At 44.9% G+C, this 17,852-nt stretch overlaps 1 protein-coding gene across 3 annotated transcripts in view; it reads right to left on the minus strand.

Moving 5' to 3' along the window:
- The window catches only part of Dync2i1 (dynein 2 intermediate chain 1), a 120,714-nt gene that overhangs the window by 15,343 nt on the left and 87,519 nt on the right, over positions 1-17,852 (minus strand). The window contains exon 22 of one of the 3 annotated variants that reach the window (XM_052739174.1): positions 4,542-7,242. The exons of 1 other annotated variant lie outside the window; for it this stretch is intronic. In XM_052739174.1, coding sequence (XP_052595134.1) covers positions 7,197-7,242 — 46 coding nt within the window. In that variant the 3' untranslated portion in view covers positions 4,542-7,196. Of the gene's footprint in view, positions 1-4,541; positions 7,243-7,560; positions 11,237-17,852 lie in introns of those variants that run through there. One more of the 3 variants, XM_052739172.1, reaches the window with a different exon arrangement.

Genomic DNA, 17,852 nt, shown 5'->3' on the forward strand with positions numbered 1-17,852 from the left:
AAAAAAAAAAAAAAAAAAAGGGCAGAGGAAGGCTAATCTGGCTCCAGTCGGCAGCCTTTCGGGATGAGACTCAAAGACTGCTATGCCATGGCGTATAGGAACAGCTGCCAGGTCCAAACTCACCATTCACATAGCACACTGTACAATTTCCTAAGCAGAATGTTAGTTTAGTATTTCGCAGGTCCTGTAGAGAACGTTCTTCTAATTCCATTATCTACAGTCAATCTCTTAGCTTAGCTCCTCACTTTTAATTGCTAGGCTCATAGCCCAAGAACAGTTTGTCAACTTTCTCTGATATATCTGTAATATCATTAGCAGCAATACCTCCTAGGAGCTGAGAATACAAAAGAATTGGTCTTGACTTTTTTAAAAATGGGTCCTCGGGCACATCCCCTCAACCCTCATTTTACCAAGGGGGAAACTGAGACACAGAGTCACCAGCATCAAAAAGTCCAGTTGCCACACATGAGCCACAGCTGAAGTTCAGCCTGCTGAGTGCTCACCTCAAACAGAGACAGCTCAAGGACATCAAACACCACCATGAGTGAATGTTCTGGGAACCATGTAATAGGGGGCTAATAATAATAGGGGGTCAGGGGTAAAGGGGTCCCAAACCATCCTAGCAAAGCCCACTTTTTTCATCATATGGCATCTTGGTCTTAGAAACAAATGTTTCCTATTCTGTTCAAATATTATTTGACTACTTTCCCAGAGTTTTGTGGTGTGGATTTTTGGATTAGTATGTCCTATTTTGAGGATTGTAAATCACTTTTGAACATACATAAGCTGTTTATAAAATAATTTACTAAAGTGGAACTCAGCCTGTATTAACAGCTGGAAAATCACTCAACACAGACATCTCTACAAAGCCAGTGCCAGAGGCCCAGCTAATGAGCAGTATGGTCCTTCCCACAACTGCCTCCTTTGTGTCTACAGAGCACATGTTTGGCAACATGATGGGGCTGGCTCACTCCCACAGATCACGTTTATCTAAGGTATATCTGCAGAATACCTCCAGACTGGGGCCAGGTCAGAGGAGGTTGGTGCTCAAGGTTGGAGCAACAGCAGTCAGTGCACCATACTGAGCAGAGAGCAACCTAGCCCCAAACACAGGTTTTGGATCCCCCAGAAGCAGCTGTTCCATAGCCATTGACCTCAAAAATGTACAGAGATCTCTGAATTTTAGCTCTATAGAGCAAGGCAAAGCAACAAGATGTGCGTAATCCTTCAGCATCAGCCACAGAATTCAAACCACCAAACAGACATAATCCTTCCCAGTTACTCACTCACTACCTACAAGATAATTTCATACTAATTCATTTTCATAACCACTGTAAATCAGTCAACTACAGAGACAGTGATTCAGGATTGGCTTCAGATTAATTGACTTCTGCAGTTGCCATCCTGAGGGTGGCCATTAGGACAGACCAGTAGGTGGAGTCTTTATGTTCCAGACAACGAACAATTTCTTCATGGAAATCCCAGTGTGTTCTTTTAGGCTCTCTCCATGGGGTGATCAAGGCCCTGTGTTTACTGAGACTATATAATTCACTAAAGTCAACCTGCAGGAGAAAATGTCACATCCACAAATGCCTTCATAGCATCATCTGGATGCAGCTTTGAGGGACATGACTATACATGGGCCATGTGGCCCCGAAGCAAACCTACCCTCACTGTGACACATGCAGAACAAAAATTAACTCTTTCTGCATCTTTGCTCTCACAGCTCATGGTTTGGAGCCCAAGAGAACTCAATGGCCCATCTCTGCAGGCTCTTTCCTACAAGGGCAAAGTCTGTGGGAACCCATGAAGGCTTTGAGGCTTCCGCAAGGCATCCTGCTCTTAGTGATGAGAACTGTTTGGCTATGGCATTTTAGCTTCACTCTTGATCCATCCAGGCACTCCCATTTGGATTTCTTATGTTTGTGTTTCTCACTATACAAATCAAAAAGCAGCTTGAAAAGTCCAAGCCCAAGAGAAATTATAAGGAATCCATCAAACCTGGGAAGCACAGCATTGTTAAGACCCAATTTCTCCTTTGATGAGAGCCCATAACTTATTTAGGTCACAGCAAGATGCCATGGTCTTGGTAGAAAGGAGCTTGCCTCAACCCTGCCAGGTAATCATCACTGTCTATTGGCTATATGAGACTCCTTCACTGTGGTTTTTCTGCAGTTTATTAATTATTTTTTGAGATTATAATATAATTACATCATTTCCCCTTCACTTTCAACCCTCCCATATAAGTCTCCTTTAAAATTTATGGCCTCTTTTTTTCATTAAGTGTGTGTGTGTGTGCGCACAAAATACCTAAATATAATCTGCTCAGTCTGTATAATACTACTTGTATGTACATGTTTTCAGGGCTGAGCATTTGGTATTAGATAACCAATCAGTGTGCTCCTCCCTGAGGAAGACTATTCTCCTTCTTCCAGCATTCCCTAGTTACCTGTAGTTTTTTGGGTAAGGGTCCAGGCCTCAGGATCTCCCCCATTAACTTAGCATACATATTGATGTAGCCCTTGTTCAATTCATGTTTAGGCAGTCATGTTGGAAAGACTTTATGGGTGTAGCTTCTGACATTCCAAGGAGACACAATCTCACAGCAAGCTTCTTATTTCTCAGGCCCCTTACAGTCTTTCTGCTCCCTCTTCCATGGTGATCTCTGAGCTTTGGATCAAGAGTTGTATTTTACATGTGCCCTTTTGGAATGGGCTCTACAATTCTGCATTTTGATTGGTTATGGTTTTATATAAGAGTCTCCATCTGTTTCAACGAGAAGTTTCTTTGATGAGGGGTAAAAACTACACTTACCTGTGGCTTTAGAAGAACAATTATTTAGAATGTAGATACAGATTGTGCTGGTTCCATAAAGTGTCCACTGTAGATTCTCCCCCAAGATCTATAAATTCACTAGTCCTGGGTGGATGGCTGGGTTTCCTGCACCAGGCATGATCTTCCTCTTAAGGAGTGAATCTTAAGTCCAATTAGAGAGCTGTTGGTTACCAACAAAGTATGTGTGCTTCTGCTACACCCTTAGGGTTATCATGCCATGCTGGTCATTGTTGTGGTTCATAGACATCATAGCTGTGTAGGACCTTGTAAGGCACCTGGTCCACAAAAGCTAGTCCTCAGGGAAGAAATTTTCGGGTCACTTCCAGCTCAGGGAGCTATGGACCATGTATCTGAAGTGCATGGTGTTCTTCTGCAATAGCAACTTACCTTCCAACTCTGGAAGACAACCAAGGGTAATGGCAACAGCCTATAATGTTTTGGGAGTCTCCTGGACAACCCTGACCAGCAACTCCAAAGAAGGATTATTATGCCTGATGTTGGGGTTTTGTTAGATGGTCTATGGCTCTTGAAGGGAACATGCTCATACAGAACATGAAATGTGTCCCTTATTAAAACACCAATCAATGGGAAGTGTCATACACAGAAGAGATCAACCTTGCTGACTCAGCCACATGCACAGGCCTTGGTCACATATCCACAATAGCCTTAAAACACGATTGTGTATGGATATTAACCCTTCCATTAAACTTTATCATAGCCGTGCTTTAGACACCTTACAGGCCCTTTTTTTTATTCCCAGGAGCACCTGGGTTCTCAATTTGCTCTGCCACTCACTCAGAGCATTGCCTTGTCTTTGTCCAGAAATATAATGGGTGACATTATTCCCCAAACTTATGCTTCTCTCTTTTTGATTTACAGTCTTGTTTTTCTTGGGTATTTCCTCAAGCAACTTTTCTACAGCATCAGGGTACCTCAGAGGAAATGTTACCTGAGATTACAAATATATAAAATGACTTGAGTGTATGAACATTTTACATATATATATGTATATAGATGTATATGTATGTATGTTTGTATATAGATGTATATGTGTATATAGATGTATATGTATGTATGTGTGTATACAGATGTATGTGTGTGTGTGTTTGTGTGTTTGCATGTTCATGTGAAGGGGTACACAGTGGGGTTTTGTACATATATGTATGTGGAGGCAGAGGTCAACCTTGAGTTTCATTCCTTAGGAACCATCCATTTTGTTTTGTTGAGACAGGATCTGTCATTGATCTGGAGCTCATTAATTCAGTTAACCTGGGTGACAGCTGGCTAGGAAACAGTAGGAAGCCATTACTATCATACCTGGCTTTTACACATGGATTCTGGGAATCCAACTCAGGTCCTCACAGTTGCATGGCAAACACTTTACCAAGTGAGCCATCTCCTGAGCCCTAAAATAACTTTAATCTACAGTTGAACCTTGATAATTGATGATTTGTCTTATTTTCCTCCTACCTCCCCCAGACCTTGAAGATTGTCTCATTGCTTGGTGTTCTGTGCCCTTTCCTGGGACCTTTTCATTCATCTCCTGAGCATTTGGTGAGTATAGTGAATCAGGAGACTTCTGTCCTTTAATTCTGGAAATTTTCTTACAATTCTTCAGTAACTCCCCCCACCCCCATTTTCTCTTTCTGATTCCCATGATTCCCAAAAGTCGGGTGTTGGAACTGTGAAATTATTTTTAAACTTTAGTCTGCTTTTCAGGGTGTTTCCTGGTGTTATTTCCTAATTATTACTGAACTTTTCACTTTGTAGGTTATGGGGTTTTTTTCCCCAGAGTCCTTTCTAGTCCGCACTGGTCCTTTGTGGGAACTTGCTCATGTTGTCCCTGTACCATTCTCTCAAACCCTCCTTCCTCTTTCCTCTTTGCTCCTGGTGTCACATCTGCACTGGTATGTTTGGCTTTCTCATGTCAGGGGCTTTCTTTACACATTTGCTACCAAAAGCTGAGCACAGTGGTGCATGCCTTCAATCTCAGCACTCTGGAGGCAGAGGCAGGAGGCTCTCTATGAGTTCAAGGCCATCCTGGTCTACATATTGAATTCCAAAGCTACATAGTGAGATCCTGTCTCAACAAAACAAAACAGCAACAACAAAAACCTACATAATTTGGCACCAATGTCCATCGCACAGATGTCTCCCTCTAAACTTTGCTTTCCATGTAAAGAGTCTCCCACTCTCCTGGCAGCAGCCAGATGCCTGAGGATAAAGTGTTCTATACCAAAAGGCATAGGCACCAAAGTCTTATTACACAAAATTGCAACGAGTTCCTATGCTGTTAACAACTCCTAAAGAACAAGTCTCTTAAACGAGAAAGGAGAAAAGGGTTGGGACAATTTTCAATGCTATCGAAGAGTTTGCATTTTTATCTGAAGGAAGTTTGAGCTCCTTACAAACCCAGAGAAGTAGGTAGCCTTACAGAGTTGGGCAGGACCAAGTGGTCTCTATAAAAACATCTTTTTAATACTCTGGTGACATTTGTACTCAGAGGAGATTGCTTTTGTGCAATTGGTCTAGATTTTTCTCCTTCAAAATATCGGCTTTTCATACTTGGATATAAACCCTAGTTCTTTCCAGGACCTCTCACCTACTCCATCATCACCCAAACTCTTCCCCCTGTCGTGTGTCCTGTTTTCTTACACTCTAGCACTCAGCTGGCCACAGAGGACAGAAATTCTCAGTAAGTGGAAAGCAGCAGTGTGTGACCTTTCCTGTGTGATAGAGACTTGTGAGGGTTTGGGACTCATGAGGGACAGCAGGAAGGAATGTAAGTATGTAATAAAATCCAACCACACACATCTGGAAGCAGTTTAAATGTGCCATTTGCCTATTGAAGCCACAGCCCTTCTTGTCTCCAACACATCACAGCTCACCCCCAGACCAAAATGGTCCAGTGCTCGATCCAGCTGGAGGGTTTGGCTGTAAGAAGAGAAGATCTATGAAGCCCTGTTGTCCTGAGCATGTTATGTCAGAAGCATAGGAATACTTGTGTGTCTTTTGACAACCTCAGAATTCATTGAATAATCAGTAAGTTCACAAGCTATCTGCTTTGTGGCCTATGACTTGCCATGTTGTCTTGATTTTCCTTGATAGCTGGATGCTAGGTAAACATAAGTCTCTGGTCCTGGCATTAGGATCAACAACCCTTCCCAAGCAGGTAACTTCCCACATGTAACCCCAGAGACCCAGGGATACATCTTCCATGACCTTTTCACCAACAGCATGCACCCAGAGAACAGTGTGTCTTGTCCAGCACTATATCCAGGGCTCTAGAGAAATCTGGTCTTTGGTCCAAAGAGCTTGAATCCAGGAAGGGTGATGATAAGGTCCCATCATGGAGCAGCCGTGAGACTCACAGAATGCTGCTCATCGTCAGGAATTTGGAGAGGGAGAGTGGATGGTGACACTCTGTACCAGTTGGTACTGCAGTCACCTAAGACACAGCGGACTTGAGACTCCCTCTGAAGGCAGAGGCTCCCCCACCTTAGGGGACGCCGACACAGGGTGCGGATGCTGATGTACTCCAGGCTGGTGTCCGAACACCCTCTGAAGTACGTGTGTCCAAGACGTACCTGTGCTTCTTATCACAGCACCTGCTTGCCCAGCTTTGTTCAGTCTCTGCTGATTCCCAGCACCATCATCCAGTGTAGCAGGAATCTTAAAAGTTCTTATTAATAAAATCAAACCTGAGGCCAGGTATTGGGTTGAACGCTGGAAGATCAGAGAGACAGAACAAGCCACGGCTAACCTCACCTGGCCAACTTCTCAGCTGGTCTTGTTTCCTCAGAATGGAAGTCTCTGTGTCCTCATATCCAAATGGATCTCAGCTGAACTGCTGCTAGAAAGCCTGAAAGCTTAACCAGCCAAAAGCTGCTAGTTTCTGGTCCTCATGTCTTATATATCTTTCTGCCTTCTACCACCACTCCCTGAGATTAAAGGCTCACTTTCTGGGATTAAAGGCATGAGTCACCATGCTTGGCTGTATCCTTGAAGACATGGATCTCTGCCTCTGGAATGCTAGGATTAAAGGCGTGTGCTACCACTGCCTATCGTAAGTATCTAGTGGCTTTTCTGTTCTCTGACCCCAGATAAGTTTATTAAGGTACACAATATTTTGGGGAATACAATACCACCACAATCCAGTCTTCAGACAGACACCCAAGCCTGAAGGGCAGTAACTGGAAGAAGTTATTTCTGAAACTTCTCAAGAGAAAGGAAATATGTAGAATGTGCTTCTCTCTTCCAAGCCCGGGTGTCGCCCCACTCCCTGTCAGGATGGTGCCATAGCAGCTCGCCCTGGTTCCCTTGGTTCTCCTCATGGCAGCAGCCAGGCACCATCTCAGACACTATAGAGCCAAAATTGTTCTCATGATTTTCAAAGATGGAAGGCATCTATTATTACATCAGAAAGTCAATTCTTCATTCACCAGAAGTGACTGGAAACTAGAAACTGTGCCAAAATTTTTAAAATGCAAAATCATTTAAAATAAAATTTTAAAAATATCTTCATAATATTTTAGCTGTGTCATGGGCCAAACAAGAAAAATGGGAGGGTGTACATGTATCAGTCCTGACCACCTGTACCCAGATAGGGTAGTGGGTACTAGTCTTCAGGATACTATGGCTCTCCCTATAAATTATAGCCTCTTGAGATAAGAAATAGACACACAGGGACACCACCACCACCACCACCACCACCACCACCACCAATCAAGCATATTCAGCCAGCCAGCTTCACTGACCCTGGTCTGGTATTCATGTCACCTCTCCACGAGGCCATCATTGACCAAGGACTAAGAGTAAGGAGGGCAGATCTCTGAGGACTCACTCCCAGACATACCAAACATGCAGACAGGAAGAGAAGCACAAGCTGCTATTCATGGAAGACAAGGAAGCTACAGCTGATGTGCCTGGCAGAAAGAGGCAAGGAAGGTCTAGGACAGGCTGCTTAATGTGACTCCCCAGCAGCCAGAGAACTGGTGAGGTGCCAGATCTCTGCCATCCTCATGCCACCTTTCAGAAATGATGAAGATTTAAAATGTCACAAGAATGAAGTCACAGACTCTGCAGTTCTAGGAAACTACAGAATACTGTGGGTCTCTGCAGATGCTCCAGTACCATAACAACAGAAAATGGCCCAGCAGAAGCCTTTCCCTTCTTCTCACTATTCCTGTTTGCATTGCTAACACAGAGAACTGGCTAGTCAAGGTTCTGTGAGGCCCAGTTTGCTGAACTCCCTTCCTGTCTTTGCTTTTTGGTTGTTGTTATTGGTTGGTTGGCCTTTGGTATGTATGGTATATGTATGTGTTTTATATGTGTGGTGCAAGAATACTCCCAAGAAGCTGAGGCAGGAGGGTTGTGATGAGTTCAAGCCTGCCTGGACTACAAAGTAATATTCTGTCTCAAAACACACACACACACCACACACACACACACACACACACACACACACACACACACAGCATCCAGAAATAAGCTGATTGGCTAGTTTCAACAGGAGACCAACAGCAGAGACTCTGCCACTCACAGCTCATGGTGGGGAGGTAGCAGGGACACCTGTTTCATGATGCACATCCACGGAAGTGAACCAACTCATTCCAGATGCCTCCAGCTCACTGACAAGAGAAGTCCTCGTGAACTTGTCTCCCGGAAAGATACTTCACACAATTCTAACAACCTGTCAGACCACCTGCAGGATGAGACTGAAGCCCAGCAACAATGGGTCAGTGGTGGGAAGGGACCACTCCTTGACTGGGACTGCTTAGATGTGCAGTCTCCAGGCCCTCTATTGAAACTTTAATCTCACTTCAGATCCTGAAGATGGATTTGAGGGGTTCAATGTGTCTCTTTGTCCCTCTCCCCAATGTGATCACACTGAATAAATCTTTTCCACTTTCCACTATTAACTTGACTATAAAATTGGCTTATTGAAGACCAGTGGTGAAACCTGGCTTGGGGCACAGGCTGTGACTCTCCAAATTCAATAACACTCCCAGGAGCTCCCACTGATGTGACATTTTAGCTCTTATTTCCTCCTGAGGCACTGAGGCAGAAGTTAAGGATTGTTAGAGCATGGTTAAATCATCTTAAATCACAATGTTGATTTCTTCACTGTAAATACTGTTTTTTATGTTTATTTCCTAACTGACAGCTGTTAGACCTTTCCCTGGTATCTTCCTGGCTTTCAGTGCTGGGAGGCACAATGTGGGCTGCTGGAAGTCCTGCTAGACATGAACCCTAAAGGCTGCAGTACTAACATGGTATGTGCCCACTGGAATAACAGTGGCATGAGTATAATCGCTACAACCAACTGCTTTCCAATTGAATTTAGGGCTGGCTCAAGACGAGGGAACTCACATCTGGTACTATAAGCCAGGGTAAGAGCCCATGGCTGGTGAGGTCATAGGATCCACTGGAAAGTCCACAACTGTTGTTTTATTAGATAGATGTGATGTGTTTGTCAAATTGCCTTCTGAACACTGTGCTTCTGCACATAGATTACTGCTGGTGTCAGCATTACGGAAGGAAATTTCTTTTTGCAATGAGAGTTATACTGCAGAATCTCAATGTGTTAAGCTCCTAAGGCTAAATGATTGGTGCTGGGGCATGGTGGCCCTATGCTTAGCCATGAATGGAAGAAAATAATCAGATATATGTCTCACTCCCCACCCCCTAAGGCTCAAGGTACAGCACAGGATGGAGCAAAATGGATCTAAGAGCCAGAGGAAAGGGTGCTATGTAGCAAGCGGTTCACTGGAGAAAGTAGGGCATCTCATGAGGATCAGGAGGTAAAGAGAATACTTCACCTGAATTCCATCTCCATGCTTCTCTTTTCTGACCCTGAGAGGAAGCTTTATTACTTAACAAGGTTGGCGAGACAAAGTTTTTCTGTAAGAAGTAAACCAGAAGCTGCCTTCTCAGCTTCCTGAGTATGTCACTCTATACAGTACACCATTTACACTATCAAAGCAGACCATCCAGAGACAGCCAAGACCTTAGCAGGACAGGAGCCAACACCTGGGGTCACTGATGAATCAGAAAGCTTGGTGAGGAAACAAAGGGCCTCTTTAGAAAGAATAGAAATGAACCAAAAACACAGAAAAGTTGCTAGGCAAAGGCTGTCAGTCAGGGCCTGCAGAGACAGTGGGGTGCTTCTCTTCATTATGGGCCACCTCACTCAGAAAGTCTCCCTCATGTAAGAGATAATCAAAGCCAGACCGCATAGGCTCTGAAACTGAGTGTAGTCAGCCCAGAGGAGCAGGTGTCTCAGGAACTCTCTCCATGCGTGGTTTATGAAATAGATTTCCATGGTGGTTTGAACAGGAATGGCCCCATAGCTCATATGTTTGAATGCTTTGTCATTAGGGAGTAGCTCTACTTGACAAGAATTAGGAAGTGTGGCCTTTTTGGAGGAAGTGTGTCACTGGGGGTGGGCTTTGAGGTTTTAAGTGCTTGAGCAGGGCCCAATGTCTCTCTCTTCCTTCTGGCTGCTGATCCAAATGTAGAACTCTTGGCTCCTTCTCCAGCACCACGTCTGCCTGCACACTGCCATGTCCCACCACAATGATAATGGGCTGAACCTCTGAACTGTAGGCCACCCAATTAAATGTTTTCTTTCATAAGAGTTGCTGTGGTCATGGTGTCTCTTCACGGCAATAGAAACCCTAATTAACACACTTTCCAACCTTCCTGCTACCCACTGGTGCCTGCCCACCCAGTGGTGTGTGCTTAGATAGAGATTCAGACAGCATCCTTGTTATCATGGGCCTTGTAGCTTGGAATTCTGACTAAACACAGCATAATTATCAATCCTTTGTTCATTTCCCCCCAAGTATGATGGGGTAAAGGAAATGACAAGCTCCCGGGAGCAGGCTTCCCTGCCAGCAGGTTTTCTTGTACTTCGGAGGTCTGAACCAGGAGTGAGCTGATATCTTTATGAAAGTCAAACATGCCCTACATGGTAGAAAAGAAGCTCCGAGGCCAAGGCCTGGCCATGGCGACCTAGTGAAGTCAGAAGTAAGGTCACACAACTACATGTACACAGAGGAATAAGGAGTCCTGGGACTCACACATGCAATAGTCTAAGCCCCACAAAACCATTCACTACTGGACAGTCACGTCCACAAGCTAATGCTGAGAACAGGGCACTTCCTGGGTAAAATAGTTGTGACAACACCCACTTGGAAGTCAGAAAGCTTGATGAGGCACAGAGACACCAGTGGAACGAGAGTGCGCAGTCATCGGCAGGCCCGCTCCTGAAAGCTGTTGTCTGGATGCACCAGCTCTCCAGCGAGGCATCTCTCACCATCACGGGTAGGCCACGGGTAGGCCAACCCTCCCCCGCAGCACATCGTAAAAGTGCTCATTTTCCCCACTGAAAATATATCTGTTCCAAAACAGAAACACAGCAATTTCAGAAATGAAGCAGGTGGTGTGGAAAGAATGGAAACATATCTTATTTGGCTATGATAAGATATACAGTCTCATCAGGAGCATGCCAGAAAGTCTGTGCCAAAAAGGGAGCTGTGTTTGTTGAGTGCTGAACCTGGTCAGGATGTCCAAAAGCAGACATCCTCACCTCTCAGGACAGAACCCAGCACACACATTCCACTCCACACACCAGAAAGTAACCTGAGTGTTTCACAGATTTTCTTACAACCACAGCCAGCAGGCAGCAGAGCCAGGCTTCCCAGACCCACTGCCTTACCAACCTGGAAAGAGTCCATGCTGCAGGAGGACCAAAGCTTTCCTTGCTCTGTTGTATGGAAGACTAATGGAAAAGTTTTGATGAGCTTCGGCTTTCATGACTTGTAAGAAGATGGTCCCCTCTAGTACTCTGAGCAAGTCAGGGGATTGTGCGGGTCCTCAGCTTGCCATGGCTCCATCCTTTCTTAACAGTTTACTTGGAAACTTTTCAAAGGAAAGATAAAAGTGTTTTAGTGGCTTTCTGCTGGACTGATTCTGAATCTAGTCCTATTGCAATATGAAAGCCAGCAGGGGGCTGTCCCAATCTCGACTCTGTTCAGGCAGTGATCTTACATCTGCAGGACTAGCTCATAACAGGTCTGAAATCACTAGGCCTCAACCTATGATGAAGGGTCAAAGATAGGTAGAGAAAACCTGCACCAGACAGGCAGATTCTGGGCCCTGGGTACATCGACAATGTGGATAGCGTTGTCTCAGTCTCAGGGGGAGGGGGTGGAAACCCTCCACCCTCCAGCAGCTGGGCACTTAGACTACATTGCTCAAGAGTCAGTTTTTCCAGGACATTTTTCTTTTTGAATGTAATTATTTACTGGTGGCGGGGAGGAGAGGTTGTGCCGCCGTGTGTGTGTGTGTGTGTGTGTGTGTGTGTGTGTGTGTGTGTGTGTGTCTGTGTCTGTGTGTGTGTCTGTGTGTGTCTGTGTGTGTGTGTGATATGGACAAGTGGAACACACATGCCATGTGGAGGCCAGAGGACAGCTTTGTGGAGTCAGCTCTCTCCCTGCCCTTTATGTGGACCCCAGAGATCCATTCGGGTTGTCAGGCTTGCATAGCAAGTGCTTTTACCTACTGAACCATCTCACCAGCCTGGGACCCATTTTAAAAAGCCCAAGCCTAGATCCATGGTGGTCACAAGACTTCTGTTCTTTCACCCCTGTAGACATTAGCAGTTCAGTTTCACTTCCCTGCTTTTGAGCTCTGTGTCTACCATAAAACAACTGCTCAACAAGTATGTGTGACATAAAGGAATGGACCATATGAGGGGGAAATACAGAAGCTATTACCGCCGTAGTTTGAAGCCTAAGCAGCAAGAATGCAGGTATGACATTTGAGACCAGGATGAAACAGTCTTGGGTGTTTTGTTACTCCGAGAGTCCACTTGAAAATGTGATTTCTGAAGTTGTCAAGCAAGGAAAGGAGATTTGTAAAATATCATCAGAATATGAGGTAAAGGGAAATCTGCAACAAGAAGTCCACCTTGGGTCTGAATCTGAACAACGGAAGTTTTGGTGGTAGTGATATATTCAGGGGGTATATGCAACTCTTGGCATTCTGGCATCATTTAAGAAAGCCCAGTTCATGGCCAGCATGACAAGATATCCCTAAAGGTGACACTCATATCTTCCTGGTAACCAACAGCTCCCTAATTGGACTTAAGGCTCACTTAGGAGGGGAGGAAATCATACCTGGTGCTGGAAACCAACCCAAATATCCAGGGATAGTGAGTTCATGAATCTTAAAGAAGAACTTGCTACCATCACATTACCAAATCAACATAATTCCTGGCTGCATTCTAAATAGGTATCCTTCTATCCACAGGTAAATATAGCTCTCACACTTCATCAGAGCTTCTCTTGGCAGCAGACAGAGACCATACAGAAAACACCACTGGTCAAAATGCAGAGAACAACTGACAGTGGGGTACATGATCAGTACCCCGTGATAAATGGGATGAATATACAGAGCAACTTATGCTAAGGCTCTGGAAAAATCTCAGACAGGAGTGGTGGGAGGGTTGTAAAAGCCAGAGGACTAAGACATCTGCTGTGAAGCTGTTTCTTCTATAAATGACAGGGAAAACACACCCATGATACCTCAGCAATATGGCTAACAAGACTGGAGCAATAACACCACCAACAGACAAGCTAATATGGAAGGAAGGAATCTCACCGAACTCCACCCCTATACAAAGAACTATTGGCAACTAAGGACTTCTGAGAGAGGGAGAATTAGTCATCTCCAGGTATGAAGCCCCTAAATGGTTATCCAGTTCCAAGTAGTTAGCCCTGAAACCATATATCAATAACACTAAATGAACTCAGTAGACTGTATTTCTATATTTGTGCATTTATACATGTATGTAACACTAACAATTAAAGAGAAAGAGGCCATGACCAAAAAAAGAAAGCTAGTTCTAGAAGCTAAAGAGGTGGCTCAGTGGTTAAGAGCACTGGCTTCTCTTCCAGCAGACCTAATTTTAATTCCCAGCACCAACACAGTGGTTTGCAACCATTTGGAACTCCAATCCCAGGGTATCTGACACCCTCTTCTGGCCTCTGCAGACATCAGGTATGTTCCTATGTACCCATATGTAGACAAAACACTGGTAACATAAATAAAACTTCAAAAATGAAAGCTGGTTTGGGGTAGCTGGCTAGAAATTTGACCGTGTGAACTCACAGACCCCCCACCACCACCACCATAGTGACAACACAGGCAGGAGGATGTGGGTACCAGCCTGGCTCCTGAGGTCACTTGGGTCTCATATCTGGATGGTGTGGTTCCAAAAGACTTCATTCTTGGGATTTTCAGCTCCTTCTTTTCCCCAACAATGAGTGGAAACAGGTTATAGACTCCTCAGAAACATACTGCTCCATTTAAGGCCTCCAGACTTTCCAGGCACACAATGCCATGAAAGAAGCATGGAAGAGAGCTCATAAATAATGCAAATCATGAGACAGAGGGGTCAGATGCAGACATCTCACGCTCCACTGGCTATCAAGATGCCAGCTAGCTTAACTGCACGGAGATTCTAGGGCCTCGAATCTAGGTCAACAAACACTTTTCTTTTCATGTATGTATTTTGAAAATATTTCAGGCTAACAAGCAAGCAACTTTGTCTCTCTCTTAAGATATCCAGGGAATTTGTTCTTTTAGCCATCAACAGAAAGTAAGTTTTAAGTCTTAAATTTTTAATGAATATTTACAAAATATGAGGAGTAATAAATATCTTCTGGGAGTCAAGGAAATACTGAATGTTGCCTACAGAGTAAGGTCTTGAAAGTATTTCATAAGTGGGGCTCAGCAGAGAGTCCTGGTGGGACAGTGATTGACCCCGGAGGTAGAGAGGCATCTGCTGCATTGTAGATGACCTGAAAGCAGGAGCAGGAAAAGATGCAGGAGCCCAGGAAACATGGCGAGTGTTGGTATGCACCTCAGGAGAACCAGGGCTTGAGAAGAGGCATAATTCTCTCTGAAAGCAGTTCCCAAGCCGGCAGCACATCCCTGAGGGGACGCAGAAGGGAAGCACAAGGGCGCACACCATTCAATCAGCTTCCAAACCAAGAGCATCAAACTGGAATCTGCATACCAAGGCTCTTGCCAGCTGGCTGTGCCCTCCAAGCAAAGTTGGGAATCAAAACTCCAAACACTGATCACTCACTACACTGATACTTTAACTGATGGCAGGCAGCACACTCCCTCACACAGCTCACCCTCTGATGCAAAGTAGGGTTGATTCACCCAAAATCAACTAGGAGACAAACCTCTGGCCGTCTCTGTGAGGGAGCTGCTAGATTGGGTTAACTGAGGTAAGAAACCTGTCCTTAAATGCGGGCATCACCACTCTGTGGGTTGGGGTCCTGGACTGAATAAAAAGAAAAATGAAAAGGACCAGTGTTTGTCTCTCTTGTTTCCTGACTATGCACGCACACAGTGTGACCAGCTGCCTCATGACCCTGCTGCTATGACCTCTTCACCCTCCCTACTTCACTTATACATTTCTTCAAAACGAGAGTCAGAAGAAACCATCTCAGTTTTTTTTGTTTGGTTGGGTTTTTTTTTTCACCAGTATTTTGCCATAGTAATGAGAAAAGTAGCTGACAGAACTGAAACCCAGATGGAGTCACTAGCCAGGGAGTGCTCAAAGCTTGACGTCTGGGGCCACTGGCAACCACAGCCTGCTAAACCCTCCTGAAGGATCTGCTGGGTCCGAGCACCAGGGACAGGCAGTGCAAAGCAGGGAGACAGTGCAAAGCACTGTGGACTTCTTTGGGCTTCCACTGCTAGGCTCTGACCTTCCCCCAGGACAGGTGCTTCACGTAGTTAACCTAGTTACAGCCAAATCTCCACCAGAGGGCATTCTGCCTCTTAGGCTTCTTTGCTCTGATCCAAACAGGTTTCTTCTCAAAACTCAGGGGCCAGCAAGCCTCCCAGGAGAAGTTTTGCACCAAATGGAACTGATGAATGTAAACTCAGAATGGGACAATCTGATAGACATTACAGATGCCCACAGTAACTGCCAATCCCAAACACAGGGAGGAGATATGACAGAGACAGGAAAGACATTCTGAGATGCTGCAAAGACAGCTGCATGGGAATCCGTTCCAGGTTGGCCACATGTAGAACACCCATAAGAGTGACAGGAAATTCCAGTAGTTCTACCTGAACTGTGGCCTTCTGAGGATAGGTTAGGCCTGTGAAGCTAAAGACTCATCAAAAAAAAGTGCAAAAAAAAAAAAAAACTTCGTGTTAAGTGAATGGATCACAAATACATGGCAAACTGTGAAGATGGAAGCCACAGACATAATACATGTCAGGATCAGCTCATGCAGCCTGATTAACATGCCTAAGAATCTGGACTTATACAAGATTTTAAGAAAAATGAATAATAATAAACTATTGACACCACAGGGCCTATAGAGAGGGGTCCAGACTCAGACATGTCTGTGAAGATGGATGTGGGTATAAAGAAGGGGCTTCATCAGAACTGGAAGAAAGATGAGAGAAGTCTGGAGGCTCTTCCCTTTTGGGTGGGCTCATGAGTAGACAGTAGTTCACCTATCATGTCCTGGAGAAGACCTCGGGTTACTTTGGGGGAAGCTGAGTTAGGAAAAGTCTTCAGAATATCTAGGGGAACTGTTCTGCAGGCCTCAGAATGCAGGTCTGGCACCTGAGAGAAAAATATCAGAAAGGAAGCACAGAGATGGGGGACAAAAGGACTCTTAGCATTGGTTGTAGGGGCAGAAATCTATAAGCTAGGGGTTGGCACCTCACACCAGATCCATTCAAAAAGAGTGTGGCTGCAGTTCTCATCTTTGTGGGTGTGTGGCAATATCCGAGGGAATGAGCAGGTGCTAGGAGCAGAGAAGCAGACAGTGGGTCCTGCACATCCTCATGTGGCACTCCTCTGGAGTTGGGTCTTACAAACCACAACCAGCCAAGAGACTCACAGAACCACAGCTATGGCTCTGGGAGTGCCATTCTGCCCCAGCCCATATGGAACCCTAACTAGTATCCATCCACATGTCAGCTATGACAGACAAATCCCAGCAATGAGGTCAAGACAAATCTGTGTCACCCAGCAGCACTCAGCTCCTGCCTGGTGACCCAGGTTATCTTACCTCATTAATCCACCAAAGGAATAACAATGTTTGGTGTGTTTTATGTGCAGCTGAGGCCCACATTTACACACACACACACACACACACACCTGGGCCCCGAGGCCTAGCAAGGCACTAGCAGAAGGACTGGCTCTTTTGTAACAACTCTGATTAAATAGTTGCTAATGAACACCATTCGTTCTGTCCTGGTAAATCTGTTTATTGTAAAAGTTGTCCCTGAAACACTGTATCTGTCTAGTGACTCCCACTTTACCAGTTTTATCCATGATACCAGAAATTCCAGCCAACTACTTAATTGTGTAAAATATTTTTTCTTCTAACCAGTCTGTGTATTCTTCCCTGGCATTTCCTGGGGCTAAGGCACTGGCAGTATTCCAGGCCTCTTTTATTATTTCCTGGGAAGAATCAGAAGTTGAGAAAAGGTAGCTCAGACAGGGCAGAGTGTGCGATGCCTCAGAACAGACCCAAGTCAGGCAGAAAGGCTGGGGGCCACTTCACCTGGGAAGAGCCGTGGCTGCCAACACACGGTATATTAGTTACTTTTCTAGTGTTCTTATACAGTGAGTAAAGAGACTTCTAGAAGAAGGGTTTATTTTGGCTCACAGTTTGAGGGTACTTAGTCCTGCAGCAGTCTAGCAGTAGGAGCTGGAGCTGTACAGCTGGCTACTTTGTACCCAGTCAGGAAGCAGAGAGGGATGAGACATCTGCTCAGCTCCCTTTCTTCTTGTTGGTTTAGTAGTTGGGGGCATGTCAATTAACCCAGTCTGGGGAATCCCTCACAGATACACCCAGAGGCTTGTCTTCTAGGTGAATCTAGATCCTATCAAGTTGACAATCCGTGTTAACTGCCACAGACAATGTCTGAACACTAGCAAAGCAAACAACTAAAGATATGTT

Source organism: Peromyscus californicus, unplaced genomic scaffold, assembly GCF_007827085.1.
Source record: "Peromyscus californicus insignis strain IS unplaced genomic scaffold, ASM782708v3 Scaffold_15__1_contigs__length_86483966, whole genome shotgun sequence".
Classification (NCBI taxonomy): Eukaryota; Metazoa; Chordata; class Mammalia; order Rodentia; family Cricetidae; genus Peromyscus; species Peromyscus californicus.